This window comes from Cetorhinus maximus, chromosome 6 (genome assembly GCF_964194155.1).
Source record: "Cetorhinus maximus chromosome 6, sCetMax3.hap1.1, whole genome shotgun sequence".
Classification (NCBI taxonomy): domain Eukaryota; kingdom Metazoa; phylum Chordata; class Chondrichthyes; order Lamniformes; family Cetorhinidae; genus Cetorhinus; species Cetorhinus maximus.
The window spans coordinates 98,591,018-98,609,467 of record NC_135884.1 but is presented as its reverse complement, the minus strand read 5'-3'; the positions used below and the strand labels follow the sequence as shown (position 1 = coordinate 98,609,467).

General features: G+C 43.1%; 1 protein-coding gene across 3 annotated transcripts in view; it reads right to left on the bottom strand.

Annotated features, from left to right (window-relative positions):
- The window catches only part of LOC144681968 (pleckstrin homology domain-containing family G member 4B-like), a 338,637-nt gene that overhangs the window by 142,728 nt on the left and 177,459 nt on the right, over positions 1 to 18,450 (bottom strand). For all 3 annotated transcript variants that reach the window (XM_078544151.1, XM_078544149.1, XM_078544150.1), the window contains exon 10: positions 12,852 to 13,000. In XM_078544151.1, coding sequence (XP_078400277.1) covers positions 12,852 to 13,000 — 149 coding nt within the window. The remainder of the gene's footprint in view (positions 1 to 12,851; positions 13,001 to 18,450) is intronic.

Here is an 18,450-nt window from a genome sequence, read left to right as displayed (position 1 = left end):
AAGGACAGACAAAAAGGAAAAGGCAGTGGAGCTGCATTGCTGGTTAAAGAGGAAATTAATGCAATAGTGTGGAAAGATATTAGCTTCGATGATGTGAAATCTGTATAGGTAGAGCTGAGAAACACTAAGGGGCAAAAAATGTTGGTGGGGGTTTTATATAGACCCCCAAGCTGTAGTGGTGGTGTTGGGAATGGCATTAAACACAAAATCAGAGACGCATGCAATAAAGGAACATCTGTAATTATGGGTGACTTTAATCTGCATATAGATTGGGAAAATCAAATACCATAGAGGAGGAATTCCTGGAGTGTATACGGGATGGTTTTCTGGACCAATACGTTGAGGAACCAACTAGAGAACAGGCCATCCTAGACTGGATATTGTGTAATAAGAAAGGAATAATTGGCAATCTAGTTGTGCGAGGCCCCTTGGGGATGAACAACCATAATATGATAGAATTCTTCATCAAGATGGAGAGTGACGTAATTGATTCTGAGACTAGGGTCCTGAATCTTAATAAAGGAAACTACAATGGTATGAGACGCGAGTTGGCTATGATGGATTGGGAAACGTTATTTAAAGGGATGATGGTGGATAGGCAATGGCAAACGTTCAAAGAGCGCATGGGTGAACTGCAACAATTGTTTATTCCTATAGGAAAGGTGGCGAAACCATGGCTTACAAGGGAAATTAGAGATAGTATTAAATCCAAGGAAGAGGCATACAAATTGGCCAGAAAAAACAATAGACCTGAGGATTGGGAGCACTTTAGAATTCAGCAAAGGAGGACCAGGGGATTGATAAAGAAGGGGAACATAGAGTACAAGATTAAGCTTACAGGGAACATAAAAACTGACTGTAAAAGTTTCTATAGGGGTGTGAAGAGAAAAAGATTGGTGAAGAAAAATGTAGGTCCCTTACAGTCAGAAACAGGGGAATTTATTATGGAGAACAAAGAAATGGCTGACCAACTAAATACATACTTTGGTTCTGTCTTCACAAAGGAGGAGACAAATAACATACCAGAAATGTTGGGGAACACATGGTTTAGTGAGAGAAAGGAACTGAAAGAAATCAGTACTAGTGGGGAAATGGTATTGGAGAAATTGATGGGATTGAAGGCCGATAAATCCCCAGGACCTGGTAATTTACATCCCAGAGTAATTAAGGAAGTGGCCCTAGAAATAGTGGATGCATTGGTGGTCATCTTCCGAGATTCTATAGACTCTGGAACAGTTCCTACAGTTTGGAGGGTAGCTAATGTAACCGCACTGTTTAAAAAGAGAGGTAGAGGGAAAACAGGGAACTATAGACCAGTCAGCCTGACGTCGGTAGTGGGGAAAATTCTAGAGTCCATTATAAAAGATTTAATAGCTGAGCACTTGGAAAACAGTGGCAGAATCGGACAGTGTCAGCATGGACTTACGAAACGGAAATTATGCTTGACAAATCTACTGGAATTTTTCGAGAATGTAACTAGTAGAGTTGAAGAGGGGGAGCCAGTGGATGTGGTTTATTTGGACTTTCTGAAGGCTTTCAACAAAGTCCCACATAAGAGTTTAGCGTGTAAAATTAAAGCAGATGGGATTGGGGGTAGTGTATTGAGATGGATAGAAAACTGGTTGGCAGACAGGAAACAAAGCGTATGAAAAACGGGTCTTTTTCCGCATGACAGGCAGTGACTAGTGGGGTACCACAGGGATCGGTACTAGGACCCCAGCTATTCACAATATATATTCATAATTTAGGTGAGGGGGCTAAATGCAATATCTCCAAATTTGCAGATGACACAAAGCTGGGTGGGAAGATGAGCTGTGAGGAGGATGCAGAGATGCTTCAGGGTGATTTGGACAAGCTGAGTGAGTGGACAAATGCATGGCAGATGCAGTATAATGTGGATAAATGTGAGGTTATCCACTTTGGTAGCAAAAACAGGAAGACAGATTATCATCTGAATGGCTATAAATTGAGAGAGGCCAATGTGCAATGAGACCTGGGTGTCCTCGTACACCAGTCGCTGAAGGTAAGTATACAGGTGTAGCAGGCGGTAAAGATGGCAAATGGTATGTTGGCCTTCATAGCGTGAGGATTCGAGTACAGGAGCAGGATGTCTTGCCGCCATTATACAGGGCCTTGGTGAGACCACACCTGGAATATTGTGTGCAGTTTTGGTTTCCTTATCTGAGGAAGGATGTTCTTGCTATAGGGGGAGTGCAGCGAAGGTTTACCAGACTGATTCCTGGGATGGTGGGACTGACACATGAGGAGTTATTGAGTCGGTTAGGATTATATTCGCTGGAGCTCAGAAGAATGAGGGGGGGGATCTCATAGAAACCTATAAAATTCTAACAGGACCAGACAGGTTAGATGCAGGAAGGATGTTCCTGATGGTGGGGGAGTCCAGAACCAGGGGTCACAGATACGGGGTAGACCATTTAGGACTGAGATAAGGAGAAATTTCTTCACCCAGAGAGTGGCAAGCCTGTGGAATTCGCTACCACAGAAAGTAGTTGAGGCCAAAACATTGTATGTTTTCAAGAAGGAGTCAGATATAGCTCTTGGGGCGAAAGTGATCAAAGGATATGGGGGGAAAGCGGGAGCAGGCTATTGGGTTGGATGATCAGCCATGATCATAATGAACGACGGAGCAGGCTCGAAGGGCTGAATGGCCTACTCCTGCTCCTATTTTCTATGTTTCTATGAAAAAGACTGATAGGTGGGCACAATGAAATGTTTGATGTATCCACAGGCCTGCCAGAAAGCCTACCTTCACTGTCAAGGAGCACATAGGAGGAGTCAAGCACCAGCTGGCACATAGCTTTGTGCAGAGCTTGAAGGCCATCCTTTTCAGCATGGAAGTGGTGGTCAACTCCACGAGAATTTGGCATCTGACGGCTTCTATTGCAGCAGAAACAGAAGCCAACCAATGTCTTGAGTGCTGCAGTGGAAACGCAGACTGAGGTCATGAAATCTCAGCTTGTTGCCACCCAGGTTCAGTCTGCTGCCATCATGGGTGCGGATACCAGTGCTCAAAGGGACTTGCAGTGTCTCACAGCAGTCCAGCAATCTGTGCTCCAACAGATTACTAGAATTGCTGAGGGATTTCTGTGGTAGTGGAACTGCCTTTGTGGAGCTGCCCTGACTCAAGATGCCAGCTTATCCTCCCACCACTGCTACTCTGCCAGTGCCCTTGCTGTTGCTTGTCAGCCAGCCAGCTTGGACTTGCTGCCACTCATGCTGAAGTAGCGCAGTCCAAAGCCGGGCTTTCTAGGCCCAGAGCTACTCAAGGTCATCTGGCAAAGCTATCTACAGTCTTCTCCAGTGAAAGCCAGTAGCTTTTCACCAACCATACTGCAGCCTCTGCAATAGCACTGTGTGGGAGCATTAAAATAAAAAAGACACCAAAAGGACAGGCATTAAGGAAATGCACAAGGATTATTCATTAAATTATGGTTTGTGAGATAAGGTTGGTTAGGAATAGTTGTTTCGTGATGGATTTTACTTCAACGTTGCAGCAAGAAGATGCTGTGATGGTCAGTGACAGAGGGAAAGGGCATTGTGTGACTGTTGTAGAATGGGGATTTGGAATTGTGGTCACTGGTACCATAGTCAAATGACGCGATCATGAACAGCCTGCCAGAAGAGGATGTGTTTGTTGCCTATGCACTTCCTCCTTGACTTCAACTGCCCACCATATCACTGGTAACATAGGCTGTGCCTTCATGATGGCAAAGTCATGCATGCCACACAGAAGCTTGGCACACTCTGGCAAGTACTGCATAGCTCTCCAGGGCGTTTCAGGCAGTAGAACCATTGCTTGAGCGCCAAAGTTCTGCTCGCCAATGATTTGTGTGCCAGCATGGCTGTCATTATATGTATGCTGGCCATGTGTGCTTGGGTTCTGCACTAAATTCACGAGCCAAACAGATAGTCCTTGTCGCCCGCCAGTCAAACTCGGGTTTGACATGCTGGTTTAAATACTGCAGGAACAGTGAACTGGTGCAGAATAAAGGCATCATGAAGCTGCCAAGGTACCAGGCATTCCCTTGCACGATGTACTAAGCTGAAAGCAACAAGTTATAGGAAGTTCTATAGCTAGGGGAACAGGATGGCAGTTGTGGCCATAGATGTGATTTCAGGATGGTATATTGCCACCCAGGTGCCAGGGTCCAGAATGTCACTGAGCAGGCTGCAGAACAGTCTGATGGGAGAGGGTAAGCAGTAAGAAGCCATGGACCATTTTGTTACCAATGACATAACTAGAAAGAAGGACAAGTTTAGGCAGCTAAGAAAGAGATTAACAAGCAGCACCTGAAAAGTAGCAATATCTGGATTACTCCCAGTGCCACATGCTAGTGAGTATAGAAATAGGGTGTTACAGCAGATGAATAAGTGGCTGGACAGATGGTGTAGGGAGGAGGGATTTAGATTCCTGGAACATTGGGAGTGGTTCTGGGGAAGATGGGACCTGTACTGTGGGTTGCACCTCAACAGAGCCGCGATCAATTTCCTCATGTGGTGTTTTGTTAGTCCTGTGGGAGAGTGCTGAAATTAATTTGGCAGGTGAATGGGAACCAGGGTGTAGCCTGAGAAAGGAGAAACAAGGTGCAAGGTGCACAAAGTATTGAATGAGATAGATAGCACTATAAGAAGAAACAGTAAGATATTGCATAAGGTCAGACTAAGAGGAAATACATTATGATCTAAAGCAGATTTACAGTGTTTTAGGCAAATGCACGAAGCATGGTAAATAAGGCTAGTGAGTTGCAGGTGCAGATAGCCATGTGGAAATATGTTGTGGCAATAATGGAGGCCTGGCTTAGAAAAGGGCAGAGCTGGGTATTAAGTATAAAAACAAAATACTTCAGGTGCTGGAAATCTGAAATAAAAATAGAAAACACTGGAAATACTCAGCATGTCTAACAGCATCTGTGGACAGAAATAGAACTAATGAAAGGTCATTGACCAGCATTGTTAATGCCTTTTCTCTCTCCACAGATGCTGCCAGGCCTGCTGAGTATTTCCAGAACTTTCTGTTTTTATTTTCTAAATATTCCCAGATACAAGGTATTCAGGAAAAATAGGAAAGGAAAAGGGATGGTAAAGGGAAAGGTATTGATTAAGGAGAATATTATAGTACTGGAGTGGAAGGATGTCCTGGATGGGTCAAGGACAGAATTTATTTGGTTAGAATTAAGAAACAGATTAGGTTCCATTGCACTACTCAGTGTATTTGATAGGCCACCAACTAGTGGGATAAAGGTATAATGGAGCAAATCTATAGGGAAATTACAGATTGATGCAAGAATTATGAGTGATCCTGGGGGATTTCAATTAATCTAATATGAACTGGGATAGTAATAGTGTAAATGGTAGAGAGGGAAAAGAGCTTATGAAGTCTATTCAGGAGAATTTTCTTCAGTAATTCTAGCCCAATGAGGAAGGAGGCATGGCTGGATCTTATTATGAGAATGAAGTGGATCATGTGGATCAAATGTCAGTTGGAGAACATTTAGGGAACAGTGATCATTGTATCAGGGGTCAGTTAGCTCAGGTGGCTAGATGGCTAGAGTATGATGCAGAATAACGGCAACAGTGCAGGTACAATCTCTTACTAGCTGAGGTAGATCATATTATCATGTGCTTAACAAACCTCAGACATGAAAGAGAGAGATCGATCATTGTATCATTAAGTTTTAGATTAGCTATGGAAAAGAACAAAGAGCAATCTCAAGTAAAAAATACCTAACCAGAGGAGGACTAATTTCAGTGGGTTGAGACCAGATCTGTCTGGGTAAACTGGAATGCAAGATTGGAAGGCAAAACTTAATCGAACAATGGGCTGCCTTTAAGGAGATGAAGGTTCAGGTACAATCGAGATACATTCCCATGCGGGGGAAAATTAGTGCAAATAAAGATGAAGCTGAAAAAGGAGTGTATGACAGATACAAGAACAAAAAATGTTGGAAAACCTCAGCAGGTCTGACAGCATCCACATGACTCTTCTTCAGAGCAGAGCAAGAAGAGTCACACGGACTCGAAATGTTAATTCTGTCTTTCTCTCCACAGATGCTGTCAGACCAGCTGAGTTTTTCCAGCATTTTTTGTTTTTGCTTCAGATTTCCAGCATCCGCAGTATTTTGCCTTTATCTCAGTGTATGACAGATGGTTGTTAATAAAGATGAGAACCAGGGTGATTACAGAAAGTTCAGAGGGCAAGTGAAAAATGAAATAAGAGGGGCAAAGAGAAAGTATGAGAAGAGACTGGCAGCTAATATAAAAGAAATTCCAAAAGTCATCTATAGTTATATAAATAATAAAAGGGTACTAAGACGAAGAATGGGGTTGATTAAGTACCATAAAGAATACATAAATGTGGAAGCAGAGGACATGGCTGAGGTACTAAATGGGCACTTTGCAACTGTCTTTACCAAGGAAGAGGATGTTACCAAAGTTACAGTGAAAAAGGTAGTTGAGATATTGGATGGACTAAACATTGATAAAGCAGAGGAACAAGAAAAGCTGGCTGCATTTAACAGTGATAAGTCATCAGGACAGGGTGGGCATGTGGCAGATGAAATTTTAAGTGTGAAATCATACATTTTGGTAGCAAGAAAGTGAAGGGACAATATAAAGTAAGGGGCGCAAATCTAAAAGGGGTGCAGGAGCAGGTATATATGCACAAGCACTGAAAGTGGCAGAGCAGGCTGAGAAAGTTGTTAAAAAGGCATACGGGATCCTGGCCTTTATAAGTAGAGGCATAGAGTACAAAAGCAAGGAAGTTTTGATAAACCTTTATAAAACAATGGTTCAGCCTCAACTGGAGTATTACGTCCATTTCTAGGCATGAAATTTTGGAAAGGATGTGAAGGCTGTAGAGAAGATGCAGAAAAGATTTACAATGGTTGTTCCAGGCATGAAGAACTTCAGTTATTTGGATTGATTGGAAAAGCTCTTATTTGCCATAGAGAGGGTTGAGAGGACATTTGATAAATGTGTTTCAAATCATCAGGGTTCTAGACAGAAGAGATAAACTGTTCCCATTGGCAGAAGAGTTGAGAACAATAGGATACAGATTTAAAGTGATTGGCAAAAGAACCAAAGGTGACATGAGGAAGAACATTGTTGTGTAGTGAGTGGTTATGATTTTGAATGTACTACTTGAAAGGGTGGTGGAGGCAAATTTGATAGTGGCTTTCAAAAGAGAATTGCATAAGCGACTGAAAGGGGATAAAGAAATTGCAGGGCTACAGGGGAAAAGCTGGGGAGCAGAACTAGCTGAATTGCTCTTGAAGAGTCGGTATGGACATGACAGGGCGAATGGCCTTCTTCTGTACTGCCGCCATTCTATAATTCCTCAAGATATTAGGACAGATGACCAAAAGGTTAAGCAGAAGTACATTTTAGGGAGTGCCTTAAAGGAGCAGAAAGGTAGAGACAGAGGTTTTGGGGAGAAATTCCAGCACTAAGGGCTTGGGCAACTGAAGGCATGGTCACCAATGAAGGTGCGATTAAAATTGGGGATGCAGACGAGGCCAGAATCCAAAGAGCAAAGAGATCTTAAAGGCTTGTAGGAGTCACGGAAGCTATTGAGATTGGGAGGAGCAGAGCCATGGTGAGATTTGAAAACAAAGGAGTGTTTCTTCAATATTGAAACATAGCTGAATAGGGAGCCAATATAAGTCACAGGGATGGGTGAACAGGACTTGGTACGAGATGTGAAGGTAGGTGGCCCTGGTGATAGAGAGGATCATTTTTTTTATTCGTTCATGGGATGGGGGCGTCGCTAGCTAGGCCAGCATTTATTGCACATCCCTAATTGTCTTGAGAAGAGAGTGGTGAGCTACTTTCTTGAACTGCTGCAGTCCATATGGTGTGGGTACACCCACAGTACTGCTAGGGAGGAAGTTCCAGGATTTTGACCCAGCGACAGTGAAGGAACAGCAATATATTTCCAAGTCAGGATGGTGTGTGGCTTAGAGGGGAAGTCCCAGGTGGTGATGTTCCCCTGCATCTGCTGCCTTTGTCTTCCTAGATGTTGGCGGTCGTGGGTTTGGAAGGTGCTGTCTAAGGATCCTTGGTGAGTTCCTACAGTGCATCTTGTAGATGGTACATGCCGCTGCCATTGTGTGTAGGTGGTAGAGGAAGTGAATGTTTGTGGGTGGGGTGCCAATCAAGCAGGTTGCTTTGTCCTGGATGGTGTCAAACTTCTTGAATGAACTTCTTGAGTGCATCCACCCTCACACCTTCCTCTCCCTTCCAGAAACATGATAGGGTCCCCCTTGTCCTCACTTATCACCCCACCAGCCTCCACATTCAAAGGATCATCCTCCGCCATTTCCGCCAACTCCAGCATGATGCCACCACCAAACACATCTTCACTTCACCCATCAGTTCTGTTGAAGGGCCATGAGGACTCGAAACGTCAACTCTTTTCTTCTCCACCGATGCTGCCAGACCTGCTGAGTTTTTCCAGGTAATTCTGTTATTGTTTTGGATTTCCAGCATCCGCAGTAGTTTTTTGTTTTTTTTCACTTCACCCCTCCCTGGCGGCATTCCGCAGGGATCGTTCCCTCCGGGACACCCTGGTCCACTCCTCCAACACCCACTACTCCTCAACCTCCTCCCACGGCACCTTCCCATGCAACCGCAGAAGGTGCAACACTTGCCCCTTTACTTCCACTCTCCTCACCGTCTAAGGGCCCAAACACTCATTTCAAGTGAAGCAGCATTTCACTTGCACTTCCCTCAATTTAGTCTACTGCATTCGTTGCTCCCAATGCGGTTTCCTCTACATTGGAGAGACCAAACGCAGACTGGGTGACCGCTATGCAGAACGCCTTCGGTTTGTCCGCAAGCATGACCCAGACCTCCCTGTCGCTTGCCATTTCAACACTCCACCCTGCTCTCATGCCCACATGTCTGTCCTTGGCCTGCTGCATTGCTCCAGTGAAGCTCAACACAAACTGGAGGAATAGCACCTCATCTTCCGACTAGGCACATTACAGCCTTCCGGGCTGAATATTGAGTTCAACAATTTTAGATCATGAACTCTCTCCTCCATCCCCACCCCCTTTCCGATTCCCCCCCTTTTTTTTCCAATAATTTATATAGATTTTTCTTTTCCCACCTATTTCCATTATTTTTAAATGTATTTCCATCCATTGTTTTATCTCTACCTTTAAGCCTATTTCGATTCCTTCACCCCACCCCCACTAGGGCTATCTGTACCTTGCTTGTCCTGCTTTCTACCCTTAATTAGCACATTTCTTAGATAATATCACCACCTTCAACACTTCTTTGTCCTTTTGTCTATGACATCTTTTGGCTATCTCCACCTATCACAGGCCCCCTATCCAGCTCTACTTGTCCCACCATCACCCCCCCCGCCCCTACCACCCCACACAAACCAGCTTATATTTCACCTCTCTTCTATTTTTACTTAGTTCTGTTGAAGAGTCATACGGACTCGAAACGTTAACTATGTTCCTCTCCACAGGTGCTGCCAGGCCTGCTGAGTTTTTCCAGGTATTTTTGTGTTGTGTTGTTGGGGCTGCACTTATCCAGGCAAGTGGAGAGTATTCCATCACACTCCTGACTTCTGCCTTGTAGATGGTGGGCAGGCTTTGGGAAGTCAGTGGTTGGAAGTTCATTTCTGGGTCAAATACAACACTAAGGTTACCAAGGTTCAGCCTCAGACAGTTGTTGGGTGAGGGATGGAATCACTAATTAGGGAATAGAGTTTGTTGCAGGGATCAAAGGCTTCAGTGCTCTTAATATTTAACTGGAGGGAATTTCTGCTTATCCAATGCTAGATGTCAGACGAGCAACGTGACAACACAGAGTCACGTAGTAGGGTCAGGAGAAGCGAAAGTGAGGTAGATCTGGGTTTTGTCAGTGCATGTGGAATCAAGCGCTGTGTTTACTTGCTAACTGCATCCCTAGTCCTTGTACCATCAGCTAATGAGAACAGCTTATCTTTATCCAACTTATCTAAACCTGTCACAATTTTGTACACCTCTATCAATCTGCTTTGCTCCCAGGAGAACAACCTCACCTTCTCCAAGCTAACCTTGTAGCTACAATCTGGTAAACCTCCTCTGCACCCTCTCAAGGGTCCTCACATTCTTCCTAAAGTGTGATGACCAGTACTGGACACAATACTCTATCAGGTAGTGGTTAGGCCACAACTAAAGTTCAGCATAACTTCCATGCTTTGGTGCTCAAAAGCTCTATTTATGAGGTCCAAGAACCCATGTGCTCTGGTAACTACTCACTCAATTGAACCCGCCACCTTCAAGATTCTGTGCATCTGGACTCCAACATCCCTCTGTCCCTACACACTCTTTAGAGCTGTACCCATTAAGTCTATATTGCTTCTCCCTATCCCTCCTGTCAAAATTCATCACCTCATTTATTAAATTTCTTCTGCCACTTGCCTGACCATTCTGTTAGCTTATCTATGTCCTGTGACCTTATCTTATGTCCTCTGTTGCACCCTTAATTCTTTTCTCCTGTTGGTGGCAGTAGATCTGAATCAGATTTAATGCAGGAACACTGTATTTGCCACTCAAGTTTTTTGACCTCCTTAAATGCAGTTCAGAATTTTTTGCTACACAATTGGCCCTATGAGAGGAGTTTTGTTCGAGTATCTCAATCTTTTCTTTCTTGCTTTAAAACAAAAAGATCCTTTTGGGTATTTCCCAATATGAGTAATACTAGAACTGTCATTTTTCCCCTTTCTTCACCCTACAGATAAAATGAATAATTGTACCTTAAGTAGTACATTTCCTGAAGGAAGATGGGGACTGACCAATCTGATCAGCCCTCCTAATCTGCAGTTTTTAAAAAATATTTATAGCTAAGTCTTGACAATGAGATTCTCTGTGGTTCACAGGCATTCAGATGTATAACAAAAAGGAAAGGGGGCAGAACACTGTAAAAAAAATAAATTTTGATATAGCAATGGATACCACGGTTGATATGTCATTATCTTGCAATTAAACTTCAGTTTTCTCCTCTTTATTGTTTTTGTAATGTAGTCTCAAAGCTCCCAAGAGAAGGCTTATGAACATGATTTAATTTAATTTAACGTAAGTGGGTGCTTAGATGCCATGAGGCAAAGGATTCCCCTGCAGGATATTCACTGTACATCATTTATGCATCTATATTAGAAGATAAACTTATGTGGCTGCTGGAGATAAAAGTGAGGGGGCAGCGATAAGTCAGCTTATACACTGGTCACATCTTGCTTAGGTTCCTTCCATGAGTTAGTGGATTCAGACCATCAGATTATTCCATTTCCATCTAGTGTTACACCAGTCCATTTGATTGCATTTAAATAGCGATTCTCTCTTTCAGGCCAGACTTCCATTGCAGATTTAAAGTCGGAAATAGCCCAACAACGTTTTTGTTTCAGGAAAGGAGATTTAAGATAAGATGTCAGAACCAGGACTGAAGCTGGGAGGTAGAGGAATTTTAATACAATAGCAATAAGCAGGTTGAGTTTCAGCTTAACAAGAATATACTGGAAGAGAGAAATTTTGTCTATGAATGGCTGCTGTCACAAAATTGAACAGGTTAGTGGATAGTTTTATGATGCTGCCTTCATTTAATAAGAATTGTTTTCAGTTTGGCTAGGATTTAATGAGCATGTAGGGTAAAAATAATGATGTAGCATTCTTTAAAATCTTCCTGAAAACAGTCTGGTAAAGTTCATTTTTTAAAATAAATATCATTGGGAAGTTTTAAATCGGAAGCAAAAACAAATTAAGGAGATAATTTCTAGTTCAGTGTTCTCAGTACAGAACTACTCTTGCTGGAAGCACATGCACGAAACTTGGGCACTCCAAGCATTTAATTTTTTCATCCAGCTCTCTCACCATAGCGCACAGCCAAAAATTGCACATGCAAGCTCATGATTTTCTATCCATTGTGGATGGGAAAATATCACAGGGTGGGAACGTGCAATCTCTTAACATGCACTCCCAGCAAGCATGCCGGAAATGCTAAAAGCAAAAGTATCCCTTAATACACAAGGAAATAAAGTAAGCTTTTGACTTTTCTGGATTTCAAGGCCGAGGTGTTTGTGCCAAGGGATTCTTTTTTTCCCTACGTCACAACAGCAGCCTAATTCAAAAATAGTTTGTTGGCTGTGAAGCGCTTTGCAATGTGATGAGATCATGAAAGTTGCTGTATAGTGCAAGCCCTTTCTTTCTTTGTATTGTCAGATACCCAGGGTCAGCAAACTTTCCAGATGAGATTGAACACAGTTTGATCTAGAGTATTGCCGGCTCTCCGCTGCTACAAGAATGCAACTTCGCTAACTTCAGTAAAGCAGAACTTCTAGCATCAACATAACATTTTCCCATTTATCAGTAACTTAAATGACAATAAGCTTAGTGCCAAATTAAGGGCAGATTGTTGATGTGGACTTTGCCCCTTTAGTAACTAGTTTGATTCATTACATGTAGCGCCCCTACAGGCAAGAAATAGAGATCTCCTTCTCACTAGTCTTGGCAGGATCAGCTGGCACCTTGACGAAAGGCCAGTTTCTCCTAAAATTAATTCTCCCTGCATTTCCTTATGCTATGAAAGCATGTGATTTAACTAACAATGCAGTCCAAATCTACGTAATTTTCTTTATAATTTAGCTGTAGAGGCCACCTATTAATGTACAACTCTAACTGCATAGAAGGTCTTCATATATATACACACACGCACATATAAAATGCAAAATCTATGAGCATTACGAGATAAAGTGCTAACAGAATAGTGATCTAAAATGGATTACTGAATTCTCAACAAACTAGACTCTGAAATACTCCGATAAAAGACATCACTGAAATTACCTGTACACTCCTGTTCCAGTGACATATGATTCCTCCTTTTTCAGTCTGGCCAGGATAGCTCCTCCTTCAAGCTGCAGTCTAACCAGTCTAACATCTTCCAGAACATTCTTCATTAGGTGTCTGTACTGCTGCAAAAGAGCACTGGCCTCCTGGAAAGAAGAATAAATAATAAACTTTATTTTTACAAGTACACTACAGGTTACACAATATTACCACTTAATATGCAAATCACCGATCAATGTTAATATCATCATCTTACCAATGCTAAGCCAGCATTTATTGCCCATTCCTAATTGCCCTTGAAAAGGTGACAGTGAGCCACCTTCTTGAACTGCTGCAGTCCATGTAGTTTAGGTACACCCACAGTGCTGTTAGGGAGGGAGTTCCAGCATTTTAGCCCAGTGACAGTGAAGGAACATGGTATAGTTCCAAGTCAGGACGGTGTGGGGCTTGGAGGTGAATTTGTGAGTGAAAGTGTTTCCACACATCTGCTGCCCTTGTCCTTCTAGGTGGTAGAGGTCACAGATTTTTTTTAACTTCATTCAGGGGATGTGGGCTTCACTGGCTGGGCCAGCATTTATTGCCCATGCTCAATTGCTCTTGAGAAGGTGGTGATGAGCTGCCTTCTTGAACCACTGCAGTCCAAGTGGTGTAGGTACACCCACAGTGCTGTGAGGGAGGGAGTTTCAGGATTTTGACTCAGCGACAGTGAGGGAACAGCGATACATTTCCAAGTCAAGATGGTGAGCAACTTGGAGGGGAACTTCCAGGTGGTGGTGTTCCCATCTATCTGCTGCCCTTGTCCAGTAGTCGTGGGTTTGGAATATGCTGTCTAAGGAGCCTTGGTGAATTCCTGCAGTGCATCTTGTAGATGGTACACACTGCTGCTACTACTGCGCGTCGGTGGTGGAGGGAGTGAATGTTTGTGGATGGGGTGCTAATCAAGTGGGCCGCTTTGTCCTGGACGGTGTCAAGCTTCTTGAGTGTTCTGGGAGCTGCACTCATCCAGGCAAGTGGGGAATATTCCATCACACTTCTGACTTGTGCCTATAGATGGTGGACAGGCTTTGAGTTACGCGTCGCAGGATTCCTAGCTTCTGACCTGTTCTTGTAGCCACAGTGTTTATACGGCCAATCCAGTTCAGTTTCTGGTCAATGGTAACCCCCAGGATGTTAATAGTGGGGGATTCAGTGATGGTAATGCCATTAAATGTCAACGGGCGATGGTTAGATTCTCTCTTGTTAGAGATGGTCATTGCCTGGCACCTGTGTCGCGCGAATGTTATTTGCCACTTGTCAGCCCAAGTCTGGATATTGTCCAAGTCTTGTTGCATTTGGACATGGATTGCTTAAGTATCTGAGGAGGCTGCTGTCAAAGGAGCCTTGGTGAGTTGCTGCAGTGCATCTTTTAGACAATACACACTGCTGCCACTGTGCATTGGTGGTGGAAGGAGTGAATATTTAAGGTGGCTACTTTGTCCTGCATGGTATCAACATTCTTGAGCATTAGGGGAGCTGAGCTCATCCAGGCAAGTGGAGAATATTTGGTCACACTCCAGACTTGTGCCTTGTAGATGGTGGACAGGCTTTGAGTAGTCAGGAGGTGAGTTAAGTCCTGTATTTAAAGAAGTACTGTTGCAATAAAGATACCCTTTTGACCACGAATGTTTTACAGGTCTCTGTTAGTTATCAATTAATCTGCTTATTTTGTCCAATTTGCCAGTATATGCTCTCCATTCAAAAAGTCATAACAGACACACGGGTGCTGATATTACAACCCAGCATTACTTTTCCACAACTGTTGCCCATTTGATGCTGCACGCCTCTTCCCAAAAGAAAGGATTATCTGATAATATAAAGTTGGCTCATTTAAATATATTGCCAGCCTTCCTGGACACATCATTTATAATAAATTAGGAGCATTTGGGGACAGGTTTTCAGCATCAGTAGTCAATGAAATAATGCTTGCTTCATATGGAACTTTAGAAGTCTTCCCAAGAAGTAGTAGGGAGGGGGGTGTTTGCAGGGGAAGATGGAAAAAAAAGGGCAAGGCCAGCCTGCCTTAGTAGCTGGTCTAAAGATTTCTAAAATGATGCTTAATATGCAAATTATATCAGTCCAGAATTACCCCGGCACATTTTTCAAGAATATAATGTGAATGAATGCCCTAACTCCAAAATTAAGCAGCTCTTTTCTGCAGGAGGCAAAATGGAGACCAAAGACTGTGTCCTTAAATGCTGAGACACAGATTTACTTCCACAGTATTGGACCTCTAAGAGCTGGTCATATAAAAGAATTGCCAGCTGGAAAGGGTTAACAAGGAGGGAAACCCAAGCAAAGGGTGTGATTACTGATTGCCGAACCTTGCTGCGTGCAAATTGACTGCTGATTTTGCTTACACAACACAAGTGCCAGGCAATGACCATATGAAACAAGAGGAAATCTAACAATCTTCCCTTGATGTTCAACAGCATTTCCCATTGCTGGATCCATTGGCAATTACCATCAGTGATTTTTTAAAAAATTATTTCACAGAATGTGAGCATCACTGGCTAGACCAACATTGTGATTCACCCCTAATTGCCCTCCAGAAGGTGGTGGTGAGCTGCCTTTTTGAACCGCTGCAGTCCCTGTACTACAGATACACACACAGTGCTGTTAGGAAGGGACTTCCAGGATTTTGACCCAGAGACAGTGAAGAAATGGCCATATACTTCCAAGTCAGGGCGGTGTGTGGCTTGGAGGGGAACTTGCAGGTGGTGGTATTCCCATGCATCTGCTGACCTTGTCCCTCTAGGTGGTAGAGATCACAGGTTTATAAGGTGCTGTCAAAGGAGGCTTGGCAAGTTGCTGCAGTGTATCTGCTGCCAATGTGCATTGGCGGTGGAGGGAGTGAATGTTTAAGGTGATGGACGGGGTGCCAATCAAGCAGGCTGCTTTCTCCTGCGTGGTGTCGAGTTCTTGAGTGCTGTAGGAGCTGCATGCACTCAGGCAAGTGGAGAGTATTCCATCACACACCTGACTCATGCCTTGTAGATAGTGGACAGGCTTTGGGGAGTCAGGTGGTGAGTTACTCGCCGCAGAATTCCCAACCTCTGACCTGCTCTTGTAGCCGCAGTATTTAAATTGATGGTCCAGTTCAGTGTCTGATCAATGCTAACCAGCAGGATGTTGATAGTGGAGGATTCAGCGATGGTACTGCCGTTGAACATCAAGAAGAGATGGTTAAATTTTCTCTTGTTGCAGATGGTCATTGCCTAGCATTTGTGTGGCACGAATATGACTTGTCACTTATCAGCCCAAGCCTGAATGTTGTCCTGGTCTTACTGTATATGGACATGGGCTGCGTCAGTATCTGAGGAGTCGTGAATGGTATTGAACATTATGCAATCATTGGTGAATATCCCCACTTCTGACCTTATGATGGAGGGAAGATCATTGATGAAATAGCCAAAGATGGTTGGGCCTCGGACACTACCCTGAGGAACTACTGTAGTGATGTCCTGGTACTGAGCTGACTGGTCTCCAACCCAGCATACGTTATTTGCTCTTGCCACCCTTCTTCCAAGTGATATTCAACATGGAAGAATATTGATCGATCACCTGAGGGATGGCGGTAAGTGGTAATCCACAGGAAGTTTCCTTACCCATGTTTGACCTGAAGCTATGAGATTTCATGCGGTCCGGAGTCAACGTTGAGGACTCCCAGGACAACTCCTTCCTGACTGTATACCACTGTGCCGCCAGCTCTGGTGAGTCTGTCCTGGGAAAGGCATACCAAGACATGGTGATGGTGGTGTCTGGGACATTAAACTTTGAAGTAATTCTTTGGCCCTGAGGTATTTTGGGGCTTCCTGAGGATGTGAGAGGCACTACATGAATGAAAATTCTTTTCTTGTACATTCAATTTCACAAGTTTGCATCAGAATTTAATTATCCACAAGTGCAACCATTACTCTGTGGTATTTAAATTTATAAACGTTTTATGTTCACATTTATCTTATAAAAAATAAAATATAATTACATCTTTTTTTAAAATCAAACACCAAACACATTTTCTAGATAAAATTATTTAACGTTTCTTGAGCTCTGAAAAGGTTTATTTATCTGGGAACCATTTAGCTCCAGGGGCCATCAATCACCACTACACTTAGTGGTAACGCACTGACACTGAAGTAGCTATTCTGCTGTAAAATTCATGCTTATTTCAAACTCAAAGCTTGCAAAACCATCTGGCCAAAGGAGACAATCATTTCCTTGATATGGCAGTGGCCTGAGGATTAAGGTTTTGTATTGTCTATTTAAAATTACCAGAAGAAACAAATGGCAGACAAGTAACACGTAATGCATTCACTGAAATGGAAAATATTATAATTACAGTAATCAGAAATACAAGGCTTTTAAGCCCCATCATGTGTTTGATATTACTTTCAAAAATTAAAGAGCTGAAATTTTCCTATCACTGACTGACATTTCCAAGGTCTCCTTCATCCAAGCACATGGAGACATACAGGACAATTTCAAAAGCTGCTCAGGTAGTAATAATTTGTGTCTTCAATTTTATCTCTGCTATAATCAAATTTAACGAAGACATTATTACTGGCCTCTGTTATGATCCTTGGCCAGACCCAAGTTGTTGGTAAGATCTAGTTTAGCAGCCGATAATGTTTTATTTAAAGAGACAAAGTTTGAGATTTGAGACCCTTATAAGTGAATAAAGCCACAAGATTGCCCGTGTTTTAAATAAACAAAAGTAAGCTTTACTATACTAGGTTAGACATATAAAATAATTTACAATATCTATCTTGTATTCTAACATTCATGGTTAATGAGGTAAATATGAATTAACAGGCATACTGTGGTCAAACACACCACACTGCACAATAAATGCCAAATGCGACCAAAACAGATTCCATGGATTTCTCAACAATCCACCCAGATGTCCGCAACACTGAGTCAAACAATCTCACTGAAACTTCATCTTTCTCATGAGGGTTTCCAATCTTCACCTTTGAAGATCTTGCCTTGGAATGCTCTCCAAAAGTCGCTCCAACTCTGACAACTTCAACGATAGCCCACTTCGCAGGGTTTCAATCTCGTCTCCCGAGATTCCGTTCCCTTAGATTCCCAAGTATGCTCAAGCACCAACTCAAGCACAATTTCAGCTCTTGGGCCTTGCCAAGCAGAACACCACTCCTCCAAAGGGTACGTACACCTTTGCCCCAATGGCCCACAGCATGGAGACACTAAACTTCCACTGCCTTCTTGGGTCTATAGGGCTTCTCTTAGCCCTCTTCAATTACCAGACCTGGACAGCATCAACAACGGCCCATGTCTAGGGTTTCAATTTCGTCTCTTGAGATTCCATTCCCCTGGATTCCCAAGTATACACCCAAGCACCAAATTACAGGCATAACTTCAGATCTCTGGCCATGCCAAGCAGGACGCTGCTGCTCCAAAGGGGTACTTTTGCTTCAGCAGCCCTTTTCAATTACCAGGGCTTGTCCTGAGCCCTCTTCACTTACAAGTCTGCTCCCCACACCCCTTTCTCTAACTTAGAGCCTGATTCTCTGCTCTTTTCTTTTTTCATTACTTAATT